This window comes from Chrysemys picta, chromosome 2 (assembly GCF_011386835.1).
Source record: "Chrysemys picta bellii isolate R12L10 chromosome 2, ASM1138683v2, whole genome shotgun sequence".
Classification (NCBI taxonomy): Eukaryota; Metazoa; Chordata; order Testudines; family Emydidae; genus Chrysemys; species Chrysemys picta.
In genome coordinates this window covers 231,619,199-231,646,870 of record NC_088792.1, presented here as the reverse complement: position 1 = coordinate 231,646,870, position 27,672 = coordinate 231,619,199, and the positions used below count along the sequence as shown (strand labels likewise).

The 27,672-nt window shown below is 39.5% G+C and overlaps 1 protein-coding gene across 5 annotated transcripts in view; it reads right to left on the bottom strand.

The window, feature by feature from the left end:
- PREX2 (phosphatidylinositol-3,4,5-trisphosphate dependent Rac exchange factor 2) overlaps positions 1–27,672 on the bottom strand; it is a 394,877-nt gene that overhangs the window by 115,678 nt on the left and 251,527 nt on the right. For 4 of the 5 annotated variants that reach the window (XM_065585714.1, XM_065585712.1, XM_065585717.1 and 1 more), the window contains exons 16-23: positions 22,779–22,921; positions 22,585–22,677; positions 19,358–19,506; positions 15,517–15,602; positions 12,611–12,747; positions 7,521–7,638; positions 6,315–6,499; positions 2,940–3,101 (exon numbers count right to left, since the gene is read on the bottom strand). In XM_065585714.1, coding sequence (XP_065441786.1) covers positions 2,940–3,101; positions 6,315–6,499; positions 7,521–7,638; positions 12,611–12,747; positions 15,517–15,602; positions 19,358–19,506; positions 22,585–22,677; positions 22,779–22,921 — 1,073 coding nt within the window. The remainder of the gene's footprint in view (positions 1–2,939; positions 3,102–6,314; positions 6,500–7,520; positions 7,639–12,610; positions 12,748–15,516; positions 15,603–19,357; positions 19,507–22,584; positions 22,678–22,778; positions 22,922–27,672) is intronic. The other variant, XM_065585713.1, reaches the window with a different exon arrangement.

Here is a 27,672-nt window from a genome sequence, read left to right as displayed (position 1 = left end):
ACCTGCAAGTAGTTGGTATTTTAATCACATCTCATCTCCAGTTAAAATATGACATAACAGGGCACATACCTTATTAAACAACGCTGATCATTAGGTTCATGCATCAGAATATTTTTTTAAAAGTTACCTTTCAAAGTGCTTACCCAATTAAATGTCCATGTACATTTCACTGATTATCTGGCTTTAAGTATCTTTTAACTGAGTCAAGCTATATCCCCTCCCGCACCACCCATAAAGTGGTAGCTTTATGTATTGGGATTTAAACATGTGTTTACTTGTGATGCTACTGACTCTGTGTAAGCTTGATAAACATTTCTGTACAACCAGGATTCAACTAATGAATTATACTTAAATATTTGTATCTAGGACAGGATCCTGGAGATTACACGAAGTCCAATTATGGAATTGTTTAAAACTGAAGAATGTACCAAGAATTAAGAAGGCACTAAGAATATCTAATGGTAAAAATGTTCCTCCAAGCAGTACATATTTCATATTTGAATCTCCCACACATCCTGTTCCACAGAGACCAAATGCCTGGTTATGATTTAATCAGGTCATAAGTCAAGTCCAAACTTCTTCTCATACATGTATTGAGAAACATCTGGGGCCCATGGCACTGAACTCAAAGTGTATTACAAGCAAAATATTCTGAAATAACAGGAACTGCAGAAAGCCACTGGGTTTCTATTTATAGAGTTCAAACTTTCACAGTGAAATTTACAGTAAAGCTAAGGCATTCTGAGAGACTTTTGTTACTATGGTTACATTTACCTTGCCAAAAGAAGGGCATATCTATTCCTGGAATATGAACACTCCAACAGTGTTTCTAACAGTCATTGAGAGCTAAACTGTGAACCTGCATCATACTTATTGACTTTGGTGAGGGTGAGTTTGAGGCTTCTGAAAGTGTGGATCACACTGGCTAGAAGCAGATATTGCAATTAAAGGTTCTGTGACATTTTCTAACGTGGCTGTGCCATTGTACTTCAACCTAGACTCAAACTCTTGCTGTTCTTGCCAGGCACTCTTGTTCATAAAGACTATGCATCATACTCAGTTCACAGTAGAAAACAGGAAAGGTATATGAGACAGCTATTAGTTACCTAACCTCTAAAGAACATTTCCGACTGAATGGTTAAAATAAGTGATGCTCCCATCTCAAGAAATCCGAGGTTCACTTTAGTAGACATATGAAAGTCTGGATGTTTAGACTTATACTGGCCAAAATCTCTAGAGGTATGTCTACCCAGCAGCTTGGAGGATGCTTCCTAGTTTGGGTAGACAGACACACTGTGGCTCTGCTCGAGCTGGTATGCTAAAAATAGTAATGTGACTACAGCAGCTTTGGTGGCAGCCTGGGCTAGCCACCCACATATGTACTCAGGGAGTTTGGCAGGATTGTATTTGGGCAGGTGGCCCAAGTCACCACCTATGTCACCGCAGCCACACTGCTGTATTTAATGTGCTAGCTCAAGCTGGACAAGGGCTGTTCACTTTCATTAGGGAGCACCCTCCTAGCTGCTGACATACCCCAAGAAAGGGTCATTACTGTCTAGGAAGCAACTCCTCTGCTCCCGACCTCTGTCCCATCCCTCCTCCAATTTTCATATGCAGGGTCTGTTAGAGTCCACATTAACCCTCTCACCTCTATTTTGAATTTTTTCTTGCAAAATCCCACAACAGACCAGTTTGCAAATCTCACATCCTAGATCCAGATGACAGAGGGTGCAAACAGTTCAAAGGAGAGGTATCAGACCTAGTTCAGACTGGCCCCACAATTCACAAATAATTGGGGTAGCGGAGGGAGGAAACTAGGGGTCAGGAGGAGAGAAATGCAGGTTCACTTGGGGGAAATGGGCAAAGGTTTGATTAGTTTATGCTTAGCTTAGTTAAACTAGTCACACAGAAGTAGAGTGAAACTGCAGACCAAACTCAAGAAATGTGTTCACTCATTTCCTTACAATATGCAATACACTTTTTGCCATTTTTACAAACTCGACGATTAGCTAACAGTTGTCTGATAATTTACAGTGCAGTCTGTCAGTAGTAAAAGTGAAAAGGGTTGACTCAAACTACAATCTGCAGGTGAGGAGTTAACTTATAACAACTTTATATTTTAAATTAACATGCAATATGAGAAGAATTTAATATCACTAATATCACTTCACTTCGGGTAAGTTCTGAAAATTCACTAGATTTATGAATGCTGTGAAACAGAGTGTTTGGTCTTTCATTGGAAATACACAGAATTTCTGGTTATCAAGCTGGTTACTATCTATATGTTCAACATGACGAAGAGAGGATAAGACCTATCCCATGAATGAAAGGCATAATGAAGGGCACATATATATTTAAAGGACTTCCTGAGGTTTTTCTCCCTGATGCTGGGAAAACCTGACCACTCCCAGTTACTTGCAGTGGGTGGCTCCAGCACAGGCCCTAGTTCCTTACTGGTTACAAGGGGCCCCTGCCCCTTGCAAGCCTTCTTAAGTCTTTCCCTGGGAGCTCACCGCATTCCCTGGTAGGGTGGGGGTGAAGATCTCTCAGATGGGTGTTCCTCTGGTGGGCTCCAGGAGTCACTACAGCAGTCTTTTACCTAGAGCAGTCCTGCTCCTTCCAACCCAGCTGACTGCAGTTTCCTCCATTTTATAGGCCTCCTGCCTATCATACATGATATTATACAGGAGGGGTGGAACTAGCCCTGCCCGCACAGCATTACTGGCACCTTCCTCATCAGTGTGGGGTTTATACACCCCATCACAATATAATTATGCAATCACTCAGTTTAGGTACTCAGGCATCTGGGTGGGTCAAATTTAACCGCCAGTTTTGTCATTGCAACCAAAATGTTTAATAGACATTCAAATTCATTATTTTTTGTTGGTTCTTCCACAACAAGGAAATAGCAGATTTTCAAGACATTTTCTGATCCATACCTTTTTATAACTAGAGATTCTTCGGTAGATATGCTCAATTTTCTCGCTGCAAATTACACTGAATCTACTTTGGAGGTCAGTGGGGATTACTTCATTTAAAGAATTCAGGCTGTTGCAGTTTTGCACAAAATGCTCATCACTTTTAGCCAGTGCTTCAAGAATCTGTAGGAATAAAGACAATGGCAGTACATTATGAAGTCAGATGACTATTACTTATCAGTGAACATTACTTATCAGTCCTGATATTTACAAGCAAAAAAAACCTGAAAATCAATTGTCCCTTAACATTTTAGGTATGCTGCGTAACTAGAAAGGATGATGCTTTGGGAGGAAAGGGTTCCCTTTAGTAACTCCTTGTCTTAGTAATAGAAACTCCAACTATACAAGTTACATACAGTCGTTTCATGACCACATGTGGTTATGGACTTGTTCTATCACTATTAACGTAACCATTATGTCTTTCTTGAAATACATTTTCTGCTAGCCAGCATTTATTTCAATTAAGTGTACAAATTATGGGATGCTGACTTATCAGCTACAACATTTATAATAAAACTAACCTGTTGACAGATTATGTGATACTGACTCACGAAATCAGCGTACATGAGAACTCAGCTCAGTCATTTTTACTATTTGTTCAGCATAGATGAGATGAGATGACAATCATCATATTCATTAAGGTACAACTCTTTCACTGTATTCAGTCAGTAAATTATTTAAAAATTTCAGTTTCCTCAGATCTAATTAATAATTCAAAACTCTTCTTCAAAATACTTTGCTTCTTCTATTGCTATAATGAAGTTTATTTAAAAACAGTACCAAGTCTTCTGCAGAACAGCTTTGGATCACATTTTTCATTATACATGTAATAACGGTAAAACTCTGCACTACTATAGTATCATTCATTTGAGAACCTTGACCTGCTTTACAAACTTTCACTAATTAAGCCTCATCCCTCCGTAGTGTAGGAAAGCAATGCAGAAGGGCCCCTTCCCCACCCTACTGAATCATAGCTGCCTTTGACAAGGAATATACAACTATTTAATACTGCAAAGCAACACAAGGAAGAAAATGAAGAAAAGTATTATATCCAACTGCAAGTGCAGAGGAATTTAGGTTAGTAGAATGTGAAACCACCTTCTGAAATTTCAAGTTGGGATTGAATCAAGTGCCATGACATTTTTAACTACCATAATCTCTGTTTAATATCCCACATGAAAGACAGTGGGGGGTCTGATTCTCCATTAACCGACACTTGGTGTAGTCATTCACATCAGTGTAAAGCGGATGTAAAATGCTACCATTCTGAGTTTGTAATGTTATACACCCATTTTGCACTAGTGTAAACAATTACACAAGATGCAGTCCAGTTAAGAATCAAGCCCAGTTTTTGCAGTAGCACAGTGATTCCTGATACCATAATGAGACAGTGGTCAGTACTGACTTAGACTATATCTACACTTATGGCAGCAAGTAGAATACAGGCACTATACATGTAACTACGTGCCACAGTAAAAGGCAGACTGCATCCACATTTTTCACTGTGGCATCAAGCTACAAGTGGCAGTGAAATGCTCCAACAGCAGGGAGGCAATAGGGAAAGGCTCAACCCGGGGGAGGCAGCAGGACAATACACTGTTAAAAATATCAGCTCAGATGTGGGAGGCACTGCTTGAGCATATACAGGCGAGTCTCATCTTACGCAGGGGTTCCGTTCCACAGTTAGCGCGTAAAGCGAAAACCGCGTATAGTCAAAATTACATTGAGTTGAATGGTGGGAGAAATCGACCGCACTACAGGTACAGTATTAAAATTGTTATTTTTCCCTTTTTGTTTTTGTTTGTTTTTGCCGACCGCGTAAAGCTGAAATCGCGCATGTTAAATGCGCGTAAGAGGTGACAGACCTGTACAGAGTCCCGTAGCGTAGGGTATATACCATAGGGTTCAGGTATGCAGGGTACTCTACTTGCCTAAGCCGTGCTTCACTGTCTACACTGCTATTTAGACCTGTGCTAGCTGGGCAGGCAGTGTCTATAGTCTACATCCCATCTTAATTTAGATGTATCTTTAGAGGGAAGACAGACACAATGATTAACCAGCACCACTTTCTGCAGCACCTAGATGTTCCTTGAAGATCTGCAACCAATTCCTGAACTGGCTTGACTTAGTATAAGGTAGTTGTACTAATTGAGGCCAAAAGTCAGTGTTCTGGAAGCTCTAGTTTTCTTACAAATAGTCAGAATATGGCAGTGGAAAAATTAATCCTAAAAATATAAGATTAGTAAAAAATATTTAAATTACAAACACTTCTACATACTGTATTATTAGAGCAAGTAATAACATCCCTATGGTTCAATGATTTAATCAATGAAAAGATAACCTGCAGAAACTGAATTCACTCTACAAAGTTTTGGCTTTAATTTTTATTTATCCTTGCCTGTAACTGTGTAAGTGATGAAACAGGAATTAATAAAAAGCTATATTCCTACATGAATTGATAATTAATAAGGAGTCTGGTGGCACCTTAAAGACTAACAGATTTATTTGGGCATAAGCTTTCGTGGGTAAAAACCTCACTTCTTCAGATGCATAGGTTTTTACCCATGAAAGCTTATGCCCAAATAAATCTATTAGTCTTTAAGGTGCCACCAGACTCCTTGTTGTTTTTGTAGATACAGACTAACACGGCTACCCCCTGATACTTGATAATTAATAGTTAGATGTAAAATGCAACAACTCTAATTAAGACATCTTTCCCATGTTATTAATAAGAAGTCCCACTTTTGCAGCTTTGGAAGTATTCAGATGAAAATTTCCAGAGTAGCCTCAAAATTTTTGTGCAACATTTTCCTAATCTATGTTTTTGCAGATGCATTTTCCTGTGTCTATTCGGAGGGAGATAATATGCAAAAAAACCCAGCAATGCACCTTGCTACTTTTGTGTATGCACAGAAACTTAAGTTCAGAAAGTTGTACCTGCAGTTTTGGAGGTCAGGTTACAGACCATTTGAAAATGGAGTCTTGAATATTTTTTATGTGACACTTCATATCCTGACACTTCAAAATGTTTTGAGGTTCAATTACAATAAGTCTCTGAACTTCTTTGAAGTTTTTTTGATAGCAAAAAAGGGAATTCTTTGGCATTTGTTGAGTTGAGATGTTCAATTTATGACCACAACATAACTTATTTTGCTTACTGAGTACATAGTCATGATTCAAAATATCAGCGGGACAAAGGTGACCTGCAAATATTAGACATGAAATAAACCAGATGTCCCTCTCAATCAATAACGGATAGATGTGACTTCAGTGGAATTAAGTGTAATACAAAATTAATATACATAAAAATGTAATTTTTCTACATAGGCCTCATACCTTTGCAGTCAAGCTGAAAAAGCCCTTTGGTTCAATCATTTTCTCCACCACATGGCATTTTATTCCAGCCGTACTGTCATACTCATAAACCACTCCATATTCCAGATGAACATTATCAACAGTGAGACTCACATGATCCTTCCTCCCATCAATTATTGCCATTGTGTTAAACTTGTCAATTACTTCTACAGCAAAGAAAATTAATAGTTAGTTTTGTTTTGGCCGCTTCAGACCTAAATCAAAATAAAAGAACAATCACTGCAGACCCTATGGAAGTAGCGATGTTTTGATAATTTCTATTGAAATGAACATCAAGAAATCCCAAGGTGACTAGGTGACAAACTCAGAAAAACTCAGGTCTGGGGCTGACTAAAGCTTGGGTCAGATGAAGTGTGAGAAAGCCTGCTGGAATATCCGATGACACAACCTATTGGTTGTAAAGGGAGACATTCTGCTTTTCTTACAAGCTGGAGATGTAGCAACAAATAGGAATGGAAAGTTTGAAAACCCTTGTTTAAACTGTAAAATATCAGGGTTGGAAGGTCATCTAGTCCAACCCCCTGCTCAAAGCAGGACCAATCCCCAGACAGATTTTTGTCCCAGATCTCTAAGTAGCCCCCTCAAGGATTGAGCTCACAAGCCTAAGTTTAGCAGGCCAATGCTCAAACCACTGAGCTTCCCCACTGAATGCTTGCTCCAGAGACACACATACAACTCTGAGGGCAGCATTTGCCCAGAGAAATTAATTGAAAGTCAGCTATTAAGCATTTTCTCAATCATTCTTGTAGACTCATAACTTTTGCCTGAAAAGTATCCTGAAGAACATGTGACTCATTATTTGTGATCCAATAGAGCTTTGAATTAATTTTAATTCCCCTTAAATTATTTTATTATTTGTGAATTTTATCCAGATAATTTATAGGATAAGATGTCCTATGAATGCAAATGAATGAGATTTTAATGAAAGTGCGATACTACAAAATTTCTCATGGATCCAAGGAACTGTTCAGCTAATTCACACAGTATTATAGGGTGATGGTATTTTTAATTCTCCTCTGTGTCAGATATGCAATTGCATATAAATCCTTATGTAAATTAAAACCTGTAGTCTGCTTTCAGTTTCCCTAGTGGGAAGAAGAAATTTCTATGTTCCTTGCTAACAGGAAGAAATTCTAAAGGATGACATGCAAAAAATAAAGATCACACCTTCCACTTTGCAGTCAAAGGCATCTCCTCCCTCATCTCCAGGGGGTTTAGAGTTCGCTTTCTGAAGGTCTTCCTGTGCACTCTCTATACTGTTATATACCCACTGTATGGAATCTTGCTATAAAAGAAAAAAAATTGCATGCATCATCAAAGCGGTCTCATTTCAGTGCTTTCAAACAGGAAATAGTTATTTCAATTCCCTACCTCAACAGGATGTTTATCAATTACTATCTGCACTTCATTTTGAAAACAAACAATAACATTGGAAATGACAGAGGAGTGAGATTGATTTTATCTAAAACCAGCTGTAGAGAAACATACTGTACCAATAACAGAGATTTCATCAGTTCATTTGTTTAAACAGTGTATGCAGTATTGCTACACTTCGTTTTGTGTGTCAATAAAAATGTCCTTAATGCATACCTAAAACAAGTTGTTTTAATACCCTGAAAACCTTATTATGACAGGAAGCTATAAAAACAACAGAACCAACTTCTATCTCACTAAACCTGCTGCACACCTACTGGAGCTTGCATTGATTGTTGAACACCAGCCATGGGGGCATAACACATTCGCTTTGCCTCTAAACCACTCCCACTTTGCATTATGTGCACCTGGAGAACTCCACTGGTGGTGTCTGTAGGAATCCTTATGCCTATACTCAGTATAGAATTGCCTCTATTCCATGCAGATCAGACGTTTTTTCCTCAGAAGTGTTGCACAAAACTTGATCTTACTTGTATCCAGCAGTGGGAGGTGCATAATCAGATACTTTGAGCTCTAATTAATATTTCAATGTATTTAATAATGTATTATGCTAATCAAATACTGTATGGAGTTGGCAGAACACCCTTCTCACCCCCATAGTTGACATGCAATGTACCTATCAATCTCTCACCCTCCAATTACTATAGCAGAATAAATGACAAAAATATTCCTGCATTGTGACTGAACTCAAATCACAGCCTGTAAAGAGGAAAGAGTGGGATGAAATGAAAGTTAAGCAAGGATGCCAAGAGTTAAACTTGAGTATGTCTTCTATACAAACTGTTAAAGCAGGTTGTGCTTGGTTAAGGTAAAATACAATCATCTGCAAAGTAATGGTTAGTATAATATCCTGAAGGATTAAGACATATTTTCTCTCTAGATAAACCCACATTTGAATCTTTTTTACCTTTTACTCTGAACTATTTATATGTCATTAAGGATGCTTAAAATTTTATGAAACTTTTATTGATTTTCATAAAGAAACAATAAAAAATACAAAAAAGGTAAACAACATACAGCTCTTTATGTTACCAAATACTGCACATTTCACAGGATAGCCAATACAATTATTCAATTACACAACTTTACAACTTGTCAAAGCTGCAAGACCAAACTGTACAAAAGCACCATCCCCTGTCCCGATTTTTCACACTTGCTAGCTGGTCACCCTAAATGGCTAGATCCCTATATTTCTGCCTTATACACAGTGGCTACTACGTGCAATTTTGAAGACTTGACAGAATTCCTGATTTGGGAAAGGACAGTCTGTGGCACTTGGGATGACCTTCTGAAAGAGTGGCTGCTCTGGAAAGGCACTCTCACATTGGACAGATGGGGAGCAGAAGCCTCAAGTGAAAAGATGAGAGCCCTAGGAGGCACAACAACTCCACAAGTATATGCAGTCAAGAGCACAGGAGAGCAAGTAGCCAGGGTTCCATACACATAGTGAGGGGCACTAGCTGTGGAAGACAGCATGGGCGGCTCAATGAGAAGTGCCATACACTAGGACAACATTGCAAGGAATGTGGCAAGTTGAATCATTTTACCAATGTGTACAAGAGCAGAGAACGGTACCAGAAAAATTCAATCAGATGTGTACAAGAGGGAGATGGCACATCAGACAGTGTTGATAACATCATTATTCTCTCCTTGAGTCTGAGTGCATATTATGTTCAAGCTGTTGGGACAAGATAGCAACAAGGGACAATGCCAACCTCTATGAATGCAAGAGTGTTAATAGGGAAACACCCTATGCAATTTCAGCTGAATAGCGGGGCCTCCTGCAATATGATCAAACATACCTTTCACAGAGAGCAGACACAATCTAATAACGTACAATGTGAGATTAATGCTGTCCATAGGAAAATGTGACCTCATAATCACTAATTCAAAAAATAACAGATGATACCAACAGAAGTTTGTGGTGGTGGAGGATGATAAACACCATCGACCCCTCTTGGGGAATACAGCCATACAAGCCACAGGTCGGATCAGGTGCAGCATCAGAATTGTATAGCTAGAGTGCAAGAAGCAAAAAGGGAAATCCCATGGACAATGGAGACCATTTTAAAAGAATGTAGGGATGTTTTTAAAGGCAATGGGTGCCTCAAAGGAAAGCTTCAACAGGAAATAGACCCACAGTGGAACCTTTGAGTTTACCATGAAGGAAAATTCCAGTGGCACTATGTAATCCAATACTCAAGGAGCATGAAAGTCTGCAGCGCAGGCATATCATAGCACCAGTAGAGGCCAGTATAGGCTGGGTAAGAAGCATGGCAATGGTAAAGAAGCCATCGGTAAAATTACATATCTGCATAGACCTAAAGCCACTGAACAAGCAGGGCCAGCTCTGGCCGCCCCAGGCAAAAAAGCCTCCCGCCGCCCGCCGCCCCCCGCCCCCCGGAGCGTGGCAGGGGAGGGCGCCGAGCCTGGCCATGGGCCGCTCTCCCCAACCGGCCGGAGCGCCGGGGGGAGGGTGGAGAGCCCGGCCGGGGCTCCGCTCTCCCCGGCAGCCAGAGCACCAGGGGGAGGGTGGCGAGCCCGCCGCGGCTCCGCTCTCTCCGGTGGCCAGAGCGCTGGGGGAGGGCAGCAAGCCCACTACGGCTCCGCTCTCCCCGGCAGCCGGAGCCGGAGTGCCGTGCTGCGCCGCCCCCCTCCAGGTGCCGCCCCAAGCACAAGCTTGGTGGGCTGGAGTCTGGAGCCAGCCCTGTGAACAAGGCATTGTTCCTTTATCCACTTCCCACAATTGATAACCTCTTGGTAGAACTTTCCAAAGCCAGAATTTTTGTAGTCTCTAATGTGATGGATGAGTTTTGACATATAAGGCTGGATATGAGTCCAGTATGCTGACAACCTTTGCAACATCATTTTGTCCCTGCAGATGGCTGTGCAAGCCGATGGGCATGATCCCAGCCCCAGAGATGTTCCAGAGAAGACTCACCCAAGCACTGGAAAGGTTGTCTGGGGTGAAAATAATTGCAGATGATATCCTCATTATGGGTGAAGGGAGCAATGATACAGAAGCTGAACAAGAGTATGACAGAAAAATGCAAGTTTCTACAGCAATGCAGAGACAAGAACATAAAACTGAACCTAGAAAAAGTGTGACTCAAACAGCATGAGAATATACATATACATTTACTCATAGTAGAGGGACCAAACGCAGATCTCAACAAGATCAAGGCAGTCAGAGACATGCTAGCGCCAGTGGACGTGAAAAGGTTCCACAGCAAAGATAAATTTTCTGTCCATGTTTTGTCTACACCTGACTACAGTACTGAAACCCATCCATTAGCTCACAAGGCAGGATGTTGAGAGGGACTGGGAAGGTCCCTAACAGCAAGCATTTGCCACACTAAAACAAATGATAATGGATGCCCCTGTGCTGAAGTACTGCTAGCCAGGAAAGTCACTAACATTGCAGTGTGATGCATCAGAAACCAGAAAGATCACTAAAGTTAACACAAAAGACTATTCCAAAATATATTATCCTTACCCAGGTTTTCCAAGAGTGCTATATAAAAGGACTGCCAGATCATCTAGTCTGACCTCCTGTATATCACAGGCCACTAGCACCCCTCAGCACCCAAACAATAAATCCAACAACCAAAATTAAACCAAAGTATTACAGCTCTCAGACTGTATAGATTTGTCTCTGGAAATTTCAGCATGCTGCTCTGAGCCAGATGAGTTTCCCTTTAAACACCAGAAAATGCTGTATGTTGGAAGAAGAATATAAATTTTGTGATATACCAAACAACTTTTAATGGAATTCACATCCAGTTGCAGTAATTGTTCACCTAATGATAGGCATGCAAGCAGTCAATTTTTAAGTTCTCCTTTTCTGGATGCCCACCCATCTCCATAGCAAATCCACATCTGTGAAACCACCTCAGGTATAAAGTATTTTTTATTCCTTTAATTTAGCCAGTTTAGGGCAAAAGAATCCATGCTACTGTATCTGGGAGTAAAAATAACCCTTTGACCAGAATTCAGAGATAACTGCCTCAATTCTGTACTGGAGCACAAAGAAATCCAAAGAAACATTTTCATGAAGCAGTATTTGCATAATGCAGTTGAAACAACCCCCTATTTCTGCTGCTTATCTCATATCTGTTCAGTAGGTCTGAAAGGAGGATTTCACATTTAGTTTTAATTGGATTTCAACGCTCACTGAAAGACATTGTGAAGTTAATTAACTGGTTCACAGTTTATGAAGAATTTCCAAGAACGTGGAAAGATTACATTACTGAATCCAGCTGTTTTGTTTTATCATGACAATTACTGTGGAAATTCAATTTTCTTTCTAAACTAAAAGCAATAATAATTTATTTGCTCATATTAAAAAAAGGAAACTCAGAATCCTTGAAATAATATTTATTTTCTAACACTGCACTGTAATGGAAGTGTAGAGAGACTTTTACAGACAGGATATATTCACTCTGCTCTGTATGTGCTAAGTGTTAATAAAAGTCAGGAAAAAGATCAACCGTTTGTGTTATGTTCTCATGAGCACACAGCTAGCTGTATAAACTCCACTCCATCCAGATGAGAATATATTTCATGGTGTTTTCTGCAAAGAGCTATAATACTGCTGGAAATAATCCTTTAAAAAGATAACATGAGAAAACTATTTAGTTAAAAGCTTAGTTTTTTGAAGCAGAACTTAAAGAGACCTTGAGTATCAGCAATAAATATTAAGTAATCATCAGTTTTTATATTTTAATTAGCCACCTCCCCTTTATTCCCTCCACAACTGGATGTAAAGAACAAAAATAAACAATGGATAGAGCAATGAGGCCATAAGCAGTAAACTTGTCTACCTGCATTGGACGCTTGTATTTCCTGCAGGCTGTGACGTGGGCGATAACACTTGCATGAGTCTCTTTGCTGACGTTAATTCCATTCACTTTAATTATGCACTGTCCAGGGTGGAGACCTGCTGCAGCTGCCACAGTTCCTTTAAAAACAATTGTGAAAGTTGCCAAATTCCATGTTAAAAGATCCCCTTTTAAACATACAGTCCAAGTGCCTCAATCTGCATAAGTATCTGCTACTATTGATTCTTGCATGACTGTTGCTAGTACAATAGAGTTCAGTGAGACTCTGCAAAGATTCAGGGGTCCCTGCTAGGGATCCCCAGTGTGGGGACCATATCATAATCCTGTGGAACAATTTACTGAAAAACTATTCAAAGAGAGCTACTACAAACCTCAGCTATATCAATTTAATTGTTATGGTCTTAAAATAAATTTCACCTGATAAAATAGTGCAGAACAAGATATCCTCTGTTGGTTTTGTTGTGTCTGATTGCAAAATTCATGTAATACTTTATAGCTTATAAAAATAATATGATGTAATGCACTATTTCACTAAAAATAACATATTGCCAACAGCCCAGTACTGATGTATAACCCAACAATAACAAACCAGTGTGCATGTGCAATTAAGGAAATGTTATTTCAGTAAGGAAACAGATTTTAATGTTAAGCTTCTAGTGAGTGATTACTAAATTACTGTAAGAATTATTAAAAAAAACTTAATATTCCTCCTTTCATAGTTAAATTCTATTGTGAAACAAATTCTGAAAAAGTGATAGACACTACCAACTAAGACCTATGGTCAGTTTGTTACTAAATTTCCCCAGGCACCTAGCTGAAAATGCTGGGGAAGATTTGACTTTTGTAGTAAAACGGTAAAAAAATCTGTAATTTGAAAATAACTATAACTATTCAGAGTCCTAAGCCTTTGCTCTTTGATTATAGCAAATGTCTCTATTGATAAATAAAAATCAGAAGCTTTCTGACAACTCTCCCTATAATTCAAAGCAAGTGTTAAAGCAGATCAGGAGTTTCTTGTCAAACAGTATGTGAAAAATCCAAGTCCAAGGGCATTTCTGTGTATTCAATTCTATTTTAATCTCTTTACCATTTCATCTGTAATGGAAAATGCCTAGCTTCCAGCTTTAAAAAAAACAACAACCAGTCAATGGTTATTGGAATAGGAAATTTTATTAACTTTAATCATTGTGAGTAAAAATGAAGAATAGTCTTTGAATAAAATAAAATATACATTTCAGTGATTTGTTTCTATAGTAGAGTGATAACCTTGAAAAAGTCCTGTGTACAGCAAAGGTAGTGTCAGTGTAAAATATCTTGCCAGCATGCCTCAAACCTATTCTGGAGGGACTGGCTCTTGGAGTTTGAAGTTAGTTTGGTCTCCAGGCATATTCCATTCCTTTATCCTCTGTTGAGATTGCCAACAAAAGATGCCAATGAAGAATAAACATGTTGCCCCCAGGCTGATACAAAATATTTGGGACCCTCCTGCACAGTAGAGGGGCTGGCAAATAGAAAAATCATATATTGACTTGTAAACTGTCTGAATTTGATAAGGAATGCATTGAAAAAATAAATTTGGAATCCCATACTGTGATTTTTAACAATCAATTTTTACAGCCTATAGCTGCATTTTAAATTAAGTTACTAGAGTAAAGTGTCTTGAAATCACACCACAATCAGCTAATCTGGTTCCAACAAATATCTGGATTTAGAGACAAAGCTTAAACAGATCCCATTAAATAATATCCTTCAAGACTGCAGAAATGTTATTCAGACTCCAGAAAACCATGGTCCCAGTTCAGGAAAGCATTTAAACATATGCTTAAGCGCATCCATGTTCAGCAATTCACTTAAGCATGTGCTTATGTGCCATCAAGATCAATGGGACTAAAATATTTGCTTTAATGCTTTGATGAACAAGGATGGACAGCTGAACTTGAGACCCAGGTGTGGAAGTAATTAACAGACTGGTGTGTATTGGACTCTATGCTCTTGAAGACCTGGTTTCTGGCACCACAGCTCAGGTCAAAATTGACTGGTTCTTTCAACTGGTTGCTTTGCCAAACTTAATCATACTGCTTGGTTTAAGGCTTCTCAGTTACAGGGGGGTAAATTGCCACAACATAGGCTAAAATATGGTTTTAATGAGCTCTGCATTTCACAATACACAACAGATTGTTTACTGTAGTCAGCGATAGGGAATTAGAGAATTCTGCTCCTCATCAGTGTCAGAACAGCAATCCAGAGTACATTGGGTTAAAGAGTTGGCAAATGTTTGGCAATCATGTCAGAGAAAGGACGTAAAACACTATTTAGAGCAAACATCTGTAGTTAGTAAAATGGTCTAAGTCACTGGAGCCCAGAGCTGTATGAAAGGATTTGTCCAGACTGCACATATGTTCTCAAAAGGGTTTTCAGATGAGTCAGACTATAAATGTGTAATTTAATAACTAAGTAGCCTTCAGAACGTTGCTTCCAAATGCCATTTGCTGGATCAATTATTTAATAATTATTCCTGAATCTGTAAAGGATATTTGACCTTAAAACCTATATAAGTGTTAGTGAAAGAACTACGGTAATTTAAATATTTGTAAAAACCAACAAAAGACAGTCTAAATTTTAGCCAAATAAGCATCTGCATAAGACAGTATTTTGGGTGACTACTTATTTACCATTTGTTATGCTTGTAACAAAATAACATTCTGCAGATTTTTCAAGGGTAAAAACAATTACAAATCTTATTAGGAAGTTTGAGTTAATGGTGTTTGTCTCAACAGGAAAGAATATGTAAACTGAAATTATAATTGTAAGTGTGATCGACCTCAACTAGGCCTAATAAGATGTTAGGCAGATGATTACCATGATCCCATTCTGATCCTGTTTCTTACCTCTTCCAACAGCGTGGACAACCGATGGACCAAAGCCCCGGATTTGGAATCCAAGCCCATCTGCAGAGTCAGGGATCTTCACTGTCCTAATACCAACAGAGACTCAAGATCAAATATCAGATGTTGACATTTTGTTCTTTAAAGTAAAGATTGGTCACAGTGGGAAAAGTAACAGGTAGTAAAAATCTGCTTAAACTCCTCCCTGCTATGTCTCATAATTTTTTAAAAATAAAAAGAGCTAAAGGAAAAGGAGAGATGGTTTGGCCAAAGCTATTTATTCATTTATATTATGCCCTATAGTGCTCATCACCTACTACTTGAGCATTTCACATACAGAATGATTTTACCTTCACAATACCCACGAAAGCAGGAGAATATTATTCCATTTTACAAAGAGAACTCAGTAAAATAGAGATTAAGGCCTATATTTTCAAAAGTGTCTATTGATTTGGGGTTCATCTGTTTTTGACCCCATATGAAACACTTTGAAGGGGCCTGGTTTTCAGACATTGCTGTTTTACATTCTTGCTGTATTTACCTCATGATGCTATTAAAAAATGAAAAATGTGTCAGTAAGGACTACAGGTTAAACTTTTTCATTTGACGTTCCTATAGACAATATTTGAAAAATTCAGAAAAATTGAAAACTTTTCTCCCAAAATTCCAGTTTTAAGAAAAGGCCAAATTTGAATGAAAATTTCATTCTGAATTTCATTCATTATGAATAACAGAGAAAGCCACAGAGAAATACAAATAGGAGCAAAAAAGATAGAGGACTGATCATGATGCTCTTATTCAGTAAGGACATCAAAACTTGGCCCAGAGATAATAGCATGATGACACTGTAAGACTAAATAGTTGAACTGTTATGAGAAAGGTAATTCCATTTAATGGAAAATTTCAATATTTCAAATTGCTTTGTTCCAATTTGGAACGAAAACCAATAATTTCAAAATTCTGGGCAGAGCCACCAACCCTGGAATCCCTGGACTCCCCAGCTCACAGGTAGCCCACCTGGTGGACTGCCCCAGAACCACAGACATTGGTAGCCCTGAGATCCTCAACTCCTGAATAAAGCAACAGAGGGTCCTGTGGCACCTTTGAGACTAACAAAGGTGCTTTTTACAGATTCAGACTAACACGGCTACTCCTCTGATACTTAACTCCTGAATAGTGTAACTGCTGGGCTCCTAAGGAGTGTGGACTCTAGATGCTTTGGGAGCCTAGGCTGCTGAGGAGCTGAGAACCTGGAATCCAGAGCTTCCAAGTTCTCAGCTCCCCATCGGTCCATTAGACAGGCTACCGAGGAGCTGGGAAACCTGGCAGGGTTCTGTTGGAACTTTGTCAGAATAGAACTGTTTCCAGAGAACATTTCAATTTTGGTGAATCAGCAAATTCCAGTGAAAAAATATACTCTCCTTAGGCTGCAGAGCCCAAGCTCCAGCCCAACTAGTGAGAGCTCCACAAGACCAAATCTGTCGACCTGGGCTGGGAGGTTTGCTGCTGTGGGCTGTGTAGATGTACCCTTAGGCACTATGGTAATAAACAATAATAATAATTTTGAGAATTGGAAAGAGATAAATGCAATTTTAAAATATGTTCACACAATATGGTAAAAAATATATATTTGTTCAAATATAGCATGGAGTATAAATCAGCTTCATTATTTCACTTCTTGTTTATAGCAGGGGAAGCTGAAAATATGGTTGGCACTTGTAGACAATTATAGGCAGAGCCTGAATACAAAACCTTTTGCAGCCCAGGCATCTCTCTAAAAACTGATGTATTTTACAAACAGATTTTTAAAGACTGTTAGATATTAATTAAAGCTGGGGAAAACTCAGTGATCTCACTTTGTAAAATTTCCACACAAAATGCATTATATAAGCATCTCTCCCTACTTCATACACACACTCTGGGGGAAACTATGTAAGACCTGAGTCTTGTAGAACTCATTAGTTTAAACTGGCTTTGTGTTGTGGACAAAAGTTGAGACATATTCATTTTCACTTAGGACTTCTATCAAGATTTGAACTGAGGTCTACACAGGTAAAGGCCAAAGCACTGACCCAGTGCACCAACCAGCCTGCAAATATTAAGTTTTTCTAATTTTACCAATACGGGACTCAATCCTGAAGCTTCTGTTCACAAGGAGTTCCACTGACTTCAACTGGAGTTTTTCCTGCATAAGGAATTCAGGATCAAGCCTCTCCCTAGCAGTACTGTTTTAGCAGAGATTGGTAAATTTTGCAATTAACCATCCCACAACTCATTCTTGAGAACGTTCATAACACATGCTAAGACAAACAGTAATCAATCCTATAGTCTCCCCTCATTAGTCACTGGATAAAGTTGTCTTAGATATAGGATACCCAACCTTGAATGCAGGAAACTGCTTTCAGACATGAACCCTTAAATATTGGACAGAAGCCTGATGAAAACTTAATAAAAAAGCTGTTTATTATATTTGCTGTATATAGTATATTGCACTTTAATTTTGGTTCTTAATAGAGAAGCCTTTACCTTGCAGACTGTGCCAGAAAAGGGAAGCAATAAATAAATTTTTTAAAACAAGAAACAAAAGGGAAGAAACCAAAGGTTAGCACAAACACATAAATACATATATACATTATTATAAAGATGTAGAGGTACATTGTGCCTTCAGACACAGTCCCAAACAAAAGGTAATATGTAAAATGTATCATCCCAAGAGTACATCCAGAGAGCCACTCCTCTACAGCACAATTCTTCCCTTGCTTTCCCCCTTATTTTGTGTGGGTTTTCATTAGCGGGACATCCGAGTGCCAAGATGCCCCTCCCTGCTCACTTGCTCTGGGGTGTGGATGGGAGGACAATTCTCTTTTCTTCCAGTGCAGATCCACACTACAGTTAGCCTGTGCATCTGTGTAAGAGATGGGGGGGTTGGAGGGGGATTATGATTCCCCCTATTCTGTGCAGCCATGTAGTCCAAGTCACAATGTAGTCCTTAGTGTAATTTTGGGCCTGATTCACCGCTCTCTTAGGCTAGTGTAAAGCAGGAGTAACACCATTAAATTTACTGGACCTATGTGGTGTACGTAAGGGTTAAATCAGACCTTTCATTCCTCTGTTTCTATTGAATACATGCATTTAAGGCTTAGACACAGATGAAAAGAACTGAAGAAGTTGCACAGTAAACAGGCACTCCTTACTTCTTTTACATACAGTCACGTAAGAATTGTCAAAAATATTGTATTTCGAGGAGTCCAACTGTTAATAAAGATCTTGAGAGGGTTACTTTTTAATCCTATGTACTTTATTTGTAGAACCAGAAATGCAAAACACCCATTAGATCATTGAGTCTAACCCAGGCGAGTTCAGGACATAGTCCCTAGACAGAGGAAGTTTATTAAAAACAGAATGTCAGCTAAGTGGGTCAAAATTGCCTATATATTCAGAGAAACTTCATTTATACTTGTGGTTTCTACGTGTATTTAAAATGACAGACTTGAACGTCAAAAGTGACTGGATGTTTTCCCTTTGCTGTTGTTGGCAGATAAATGTAATGCAGATAAATGTAATACAGATAAACTGAAAGCAGATTGATTAGATGTGGGGCCTGGCATGTTGATATTGTATTAATCATTTTATTATTCAAGAACAATACTTTTGCTTGCTCAGATAAGTGTATATGGGCCATTTAAGTAATTTAAATAACCTCTCAGCAATAGTACACCTTATCCCAATAATGCAATAACATTAACTCAATGCTGTCTTTCCTGTTTATTACCTAGACATTTGCCTTCTAGAATTCACTTCAGTTATCATTTTTAAAATTCCCAAAACAGGAAGCACAACTTACTCCCTTGGTTTTGTGCTCACAAGTACCCTGAGGGGCCTTCTGCTGTTTAAGCATGCTTTCAGGAAGCAATCCACTTCGTTGAAGGGTCTCAGAAAAACTAGGTCACCATTAATGGCAAATATCTTCTTCCCAACTTCCAGGCCTGCCATCTAGGTGAGGGGGGGAGGAAAAAACAACACTTGAGCATTTTTGCTTTTTTTGTTCTTGTTAGGTTTGGTTTTTATAACCAACATTGTATTGATTTTGTCTGCCTATAGACACGCCTATTAGGAGTCAGTGATATAGACATTCTTTTTAGTCTCCTCTACACAGCATGCATAAAACAGCTCTAAACTATACTTGGAAAAATGTGGATTGTAAACTCCAAGTTCAAAAGCACCTAGCATAAAGGGCCCTGATCTTGACTGGCCCCTTTGGATACTCTGCAGTACAAATCAATAGTCTTAATTATTAATATAATGTAGATAATGTGACCGCTCTTGTTGGGCCAACTTTTATTATTGCCACATTAACTAACTTCCCTACCCGTTGTTCTCTAAAAAAACTGAAACTTACTTTCAAATATAGAGGCTTGCTGAATATTTTAAGAAGTATGTGAATATTTCATAAGTTACAAAAACAAACCATAAACTCAAAAGTTTTGAGTTTCACACCTTTGAGTGAAGTATACAACATGTCAGATCAAAGATCAAACTATTGGCCAACTAGGGAAGAAACTACCTCCAGCTAGAATGTTGCAGGATGTACAGAGCTGCTCAAGGCATCCTCCAAGTCTTATTGCCACTTGAGAACAGGGCAGTACTAGACAGTTGACAAAACAAAATGGAATTACGGAAAGATAACAGAGCTGGACTCAGGCTGGATATAACTCTATGGTTGCACCATACCACTTATTTGTTGGGTCTCCTTTAGGGCTGTCGATTAATCCCAGTTAACTCAAGCGATTAACTCAAAAAAATTAACTGCAATTAAAAACATTAATCATGATTAATTGCACTGTTAAACAATAGAATATCAATTGAAATGTATTAAATATTTTTGGATGCTTTTCTACATTTTCAAATATATTGATTTCTATTACAACACAGAATACAAAGTGTGCAGTGCTCACTTTATATTATTATTATTACAAATATTTGCACTGTAAAAATGATAAAAGAAATAGCATTTTTCAGTTCACCTCATAAAAGTATTAGAGTGCAATCTCTTTATCGTGAAAGTGTAACTTCCAAACATAGATTTTTTTTTGTTACATAACTGCACTCAAAAACAAAACAATGTAAAACTCTAGAGCCTACAAGTCCACTCAGTCCTACTTCTTGTTCAGCCAATTGCTAAGACAAACAAGTTTGTTTACATTTACAGGAGATACTGCTGCCTGCTTCTTATTTACCATGTCACCTGAAAGTGAGAACAGGCATTCACATTGCACTTTTGTAGCCAGTGTTGCAAGTATTTACATGCCAGATATGCTAAACATTCATATACCCCTTCATGCTTTGGCCGCCATTCCAGAGGACATGCTTCCATGCTAATGATGCTCATAAAAAAAAATGTGTTAATTAAATTTGTGACTGAACTCCTTGGGGGGAGAACTGTATGTCTCCCGTTCTATTTTACCCACATTCTGCCATGTATTTCATGTTATAGCAGTCTCGCATGATTACCCAGCACATGTTCGTTTTAAGAAAACTTTCACAGCAGATTTGACAAAACGCAAAGAAGGTACCAATGTGAGATTTCTAAGGATAGATACAGCACTCGACCCAAGGTTTAAGAATCTGAAGTACCATCCAAAATCTGAAAGGGACTAGGTGTGGAGAATGCTTTCAGGTGTCTAAAAAAAGCAACACTCTGATGCGGAAATTACAGAACCCGAAAGATCAAAAAAGAAAATCAACCTTCTGCTGGTGGCATCTGACTCAGATCATGAAAATGAATATGCATCGATCCGCTCTGCTTTGGAGCATTATCAAGCAGACCCCATCGTCAGCATTGTCTTCTGGAATGGTGATTGAAGCATGAAGGGACATATGAATTTTAGCGCATCTGGGACATAAATATCTTGCGATGCCGGCTACAATAGCGTCATGCGAAAGCCTGTTCTCACTTTCAGGTGACATTGTAAACAAGACATGGGCAGTATTACCTCCTGCAAATTGTAACCAAATTTGTTTATCTGAGCAATTGACTGAAGTAGGACTTGGGTTCTAAAGTTTTACATTGTTTTATTTTTGAATGCAGTTTTTTTGTACATAATTCTACATTTGTAAGTTCAACTTTCATTATAAAGAGATTGTACTACAGTACTTGTATTAGGTTGTAATCAAAAATAATTATAAAATGAGCACTATACACTTTGTATTCTGTGTTGTAATTGAAATCAATATATTTGAAAATGTAGAAAACATCCAAAAATATTTAAATAACGGGTTTTCTTTTATTAACAGTGCGATTAATTGTGCGATTAAAAAAATTTATTGCACAATTAATTACAATTAATTTTTAATCGCTTGACAGCCTCAGTCTCCTTTTATCCTAATCCCTATCCCACAGTGAGATGAAAAGGCCTTTAGCAGCTCTAAAAATCTCCTTTGTAAAATAAAATCTCAGATAGAATATTTTACTGTCACACTTCTCTATATAAGTACAGTTAGTCCTGTTCATGTCAATGCGAACTCTGTATATACCCCACAGAGGTCTATTTGAAGCAATGCTAACGTAAACACAAGCCCTCTAACTTACTCATTCAACATCTCAAACTCTATATTTTACATTATTGCAAATAAAAACCATAAAAGCCTTGACACACCACATTTATGGGAAATAAATCAAATCTATGTCTGCGGAGTAGAACACATGTTTTATTTTCATTTATTACATTTTCTTCTCAACAGTGCTTCATGAATAATGATGCCACTGTACTATATGTAGCACATGAAAATAAATATATTTATAATTTATGTATTGTATCTCTAAATTCATATATTGGAAATCATAAGTAAGAATAAAATGATAGTAATAGCAACAGCCATAGCTCGGTTATAAACAAAAATGATAAAAACAATTAAAAACAACACTTTTTTTCTTGAAAAACCAGCCAAATTAAAACACTACATTATCTTAAATTTTCAAAATTGTATATCAAAATACAGCTGTAAGTGTACATTTGTAAACATTACCATAAAATAGAGCCAAATGTCAGACTATATATTAGTATATGTTACCTCAGCATTTGACCCCTTCTCCACTAATTTAATAATTGGTAATTTGTTTTTGTCTTCTAAACCAAAACCATAGCTGCCTTCATTAGATTTAATCTGAAAAATAAAATTACACAATTTGCCTTTCCATTAAACAATAATGCATGGTGTTTATTTAACATTATTGAATCCTATTATCATTCAATTTGTTTACTTACCAATAGTGACTTGGCTATGACATTTTCCACTACTTTTAAATCATGTTTCATAAGCCTGTGCTTCATATTTGATCCTTCCATTTCTTCATCCGCAAAAAAGCGAAAAAGAAGTGGCTCATCTTTAAATTCACTTTTTTCTAAGACTTTATGATACAAAATATAAAGATTAATCCTTTTATTATGAATTCCCGGATATATGTTTTAAAAACAATTAAATATTGGCAAAGTGCTTACATAGATTAAATGCTGCAAAGCTATTTTAGAGTTAATTCTACACTAGAGGAGTTTGAATTTTCATAATAAATTACACTTTCTAATTGTATATTTTAAAATGAATAAAAAAATCTTAAACAAATTATTACTGAAGGGCAGTTGAGGCCTCCCCTCTTCCACTTCTCCCAGTTTTTCTAAAATGCTATTGAGGAAATCATCTTTTCCATTGTTTCAATCAGAAGACCCATGCCTTGAATCTTTTTATTGGCTTCTTGTCTCTGATGGCATCACATTTAACCTCCTTGTCATCAACTTCAAAACCCTACATATATCTCTGCTCTTACTCCTCTTTTTTCCTCTTCTCACTCTATACCATTCTCCTGATATTCTTGTCTTCCTCTTCCCTGGGGCACTCTCTCCTACTCTCTGCTTCACACTTGGTCACACTCCTCCAATACTCACCTCTTTCTCATTCACCAAATGCCTCTTTTCTCTTCTTTGATTGCTTTTTAGAATTTCACTTCTTATAGCAATCCCTCCTACTTTCTTCTCACATTCGTTCCCACATTCTCCCTTTACTGAACTCTTGTGCCATGGCTGGTCTTTCTGCATTAGTGTTGTCTAATGAAAACTGTGAATGCATCTGGGCAGGAATCATGTCTTTGTCAAGATTCTGGGCTAGGGAGGCGCAACTAATGGCAGGAGCTTGGGATTCCAGAACTGAAGCCAGGGGTCAGAGCCAGTAATAGGGTCAAGAGTCAAGCTGAGGAGCTTATATAGGGACAAGAAGCCAATCGGGGATCACTAAGACCACTGTCAGCCAGATTCCTTGAGGCAGAATGTTCCATGGCATTGAACCTCAGTGGAATGAGGGTCACAAGAAGTGGCCCAGTTACAGCTGCTGCTGGGTGGCACTGTGGGGATGTTGGCAGCTTAATAATCCTCCAGGCCTGAGTTCAAGTCCCGTTGATCCTGACTTTACTATAGCACCTCCCGTTGGGAACTTCGGGGCACCCTGGTAGAATATATAAGCAGCCCTTGATGTAAAGCAAACAATCCTACAATGGGTGTTGTTCCTTACTTACTGTTTCAAGGTTGCTGGGGAGGGGCTTCTCCTTCATAACTGAATGGATTAGGGACAGGTGGTCCTGGGGAATGGTGGCATCCAGGAAATTATGGGGCCTGAAGATGTGTGGTGACTCAGTGTGGGGAATATTTGTGGTCAGGGAGGTAGTCCCCTTTTCCGGACAGGGCATCGGCTGCCTTGTTCTGGGCTCCTGGGTGATAGTAAAATTAAAGCATGTGAAGAACAGGGCCCATCAAACCAGTCTTTGGTTCAGCTCCTTACCCTTCTGAGATACTCCAAGTTTTTATGATCTGTATATATTTTCTCCAAAGGTGGTTTTGATTGATAGAGCCTTCTTACCTAAAATCTCATAATTTTGTTCTGCCGTTGTGAGTTTATGAGTGTAATAGGCACAAGGGAGCAGGTGCTGTTGGGGGCCAGATCTTTGGGAAAGTATTGCCCCAATTGCAACATTAGGTGTGTTGGTCTCAACAACAAAGATCTGCATTCGACTGGGATGAATCATGATTGGAGCAATGGTGAAGGCCATCTTGAACTGGTTGAATGCCCATTGACCAGGTGAAGGGGGTATGTTTACAGAGGAGCTTTTTCTATGGACTATCTGTAGAGCCCTCAGTGGATACAAAATTTGTATATGCATCTGATGATACACAAACATGGTCTGCAGATAGCTGCAGATATAAAGCGGATATCTGTAGATTTGCAGGGCTCTAGATATCTGATCTTAAAACCAAGGAATGAAGTGCCTACAAAAATTAGTGAACTCCTGGAAGCATTGAAGCTCCATGATGTTCCAAAGGGCTGCCCAGGTCCAAACAGCATCCATCTTTCTGGAGTCAATTCAGAAGCCCTTATTGAACAAGATGTATCCCAATAACTCCATGGAATGCTAGTTGAAGCTGCACTTCTCAAGATTTGCACATATGCCATGTCAGTGGAGCCAATCCAGAACTGACCAGACGCGTTGAGTGTGCTGCTCAGGACTCTCTGAGAAAATAAATATATGGTCAAGATAGACTATTACTCCTGGATCTAGAATATCATGAAATATCTCATTTGCAAAGTGCTGGAATGCTGTTGAAAGATTGAATGGCATTACCAAATATTTGTAGTGGCTGTACTGGATTCGAAAGGCAATTTTCCACTCATCCCCTACATAGAGCCACACCAGGTTATAGGCTCCACGGAGGTCAAGCTTGGTAAACTCCTGGGCTGATGTTCTGGAATTGTTGGACTCTGTAACGAGTAGGGGAGGGTACCGGTTTCTGATGGTTACCTGTTTAAGGGACCAGAAATCCACACATAAAAGCAGGGTCCCATATTTCTTCTCAACAAAAAGAACTCAGGCCCCAGAAGAGGAGGTGAAGGGATGGATAAATTCTCCTGGAGACAGGATCGCAAAGCGGTCAGCTCTGGCTCTGACATGGCATAGATGAAGCCAAAATGTATCTTGGCTCCAGGTTCCTGCTCAATCGGACAATCATAGTCAAGCTGGAGTGGGAGAGCAGCCACATTCTTTTTCTCAAAAACATCCATGTAGTCATGGTACTTGGCAGATAGGGCAGGAGTTGGTTCTAATGGGGGTCCCTGCTGGGCTACAGCCTCGGCCCATAGACTCCTCAGCAGCATCCTGAACTCAGGATGGAGGGGTCATCTTGGAGTCAAGACTCATCTGATGGTGCATTCAGGCAAAGTTGCTGACAGAATTCAGTGCGGAAAATGACTTTCTGCTCACACCAAAGGACATGCAGGTCATGAGTGGCCATCCATGAGATGCTGAGAATTATGAGGAAGTGTAGTGAGTGGATCACTCCAAACCAGAGGATCTCTCTATGGTCCTGGATAATGACTTCCAGGAGTACCGTTTCCAGTTTTACTGGGCCTTAGGACAGGAGCGAGCTATCTGTAGTTTCTAAAAGGTGGGGGGCCATTTTTTGTTGCAGCGGGATACCTAAGGCTTGTGCCATATCAGCGGCTATAAAACTATCCACAACCCCAGAGTCCACAAGCACCTACTAGGGGGTATTTTTAAGGTTTTCCCTGGGACATGCAGGCAAACCTGGAGTTGCAAGTGCTGGGCTGATCATGCCTTGGACATGCTTCAGTAAGACGTGGGGGCAGCTTGGGGATGAATATCCCTTGGTCCAACCAGGCTGGTCCCACTTACTGGGCCGGGGTTTGGTCATTTCCCTACTTTTTCTGTGCAAGAGCCCGTGATGGGCAGCTGGCAAGTGTGTCCAGATTCTCCACAGTAGAAACACAAGCCATGGCATCAATGGTAATCCCTCTCCTCAAGGTCACATGATGATGGGCTGCATCAATTTGCATAAGTTCTGGGACTGGCCACAGATGGGTACTGGGATACATCATCTAGGTGGTGGTGCAGCCAACTTGCTCTCTTTATTTCACTCATGCAGCCTGTTGTCAATGCATATAGTAAGACTGATGAAGGCATCTAGATGAGTCAGGGTTTCCATGAGAGCTAGTTCATTCTTGATCTCTTCTATCAATTCCGATGCAGATTACATGAGCTAGGCAGCTTCATTCCATTCTGTATTGGAGATAAGTTGCCTAAAGTGGGTAGCTTTGGAGGCAACCGGTCCCTGCCCTTGCCATAGTTTTCATGGGGCTGCTTCCACCAAGTGAGCATGGTGGGGGTTGTCAAAAATAGAGAAGGCCTGGAGGAAGACATCCCAGTTCAATAGTGTTGGACTCTGTTGTTCCATTAGGAGTGAAGCCCACTCCAGCACCTCTCCCATCAGGAGACTAATTATGAATCCTACTTTATCCTGTCAATGCAGTAGAAATGTAGGTGGAACAGGAACAGCAGGCGCCATTGGATTGAGGAAAGCCCTACATTTTTACGGTCTCCATTGTAATGCTCTGGGATGGGGACTGTTGGACCAGAGTCTGGGTGCACTGTGGCACAGTGTTCTAGTCTCAACCCAGTGGCTGCTCTCACAATAGCTGGTTCTTGGTGGTGTACTGTGTCACCTGGGCCTATAACAGTGTTTTCATCAAGTAGCTGGGGGGTCTGCACTCACAGGGTCTGATTCTCAGACGAGAGCTGCACCACCTGTGTCTGCAACATGAGAAGTTCCTCCTGCGGCTGTCAACCTGTCCAGGTGGTCTAGTGCCCATTGGGACATTCTAGGTAGGGGACAACCCACTGCCTCCATGTCCCGCAGGGACAGCTTTCTACATGGGTTAGTGGCAGTCCAGGATCCTGGGCAAAAGGGAGGCAGGATTAGTAGCAGGAGATTGAGATACTGGAACTGAAGCCAGGGGTCAGAGCCAGTATCAGGGTCCAAGAGTCAAACTGAGTGTCAAGCTGGAGTCAGAGTCAGGAGTTAAGCTGAGGGACAGAGACAGAGCCAGGAATCAGGCTGAGGGTCAATACCAGGAATCAGGATCTGTGTTGGGGTTTCAGGAGTCAATCAGGAGTCAGAATCCAAATCAGAGCTGAGATTACTACCTGGAGTTCAGGAACAAAGCAGCAGGGCAGTCATGGCAACTAGCTAGGGGTCCACATTTTTGCCTGGACACTTCCTGATATGCCCCATGAGCTTATATAGAGACAAGGAGCCAATTTGG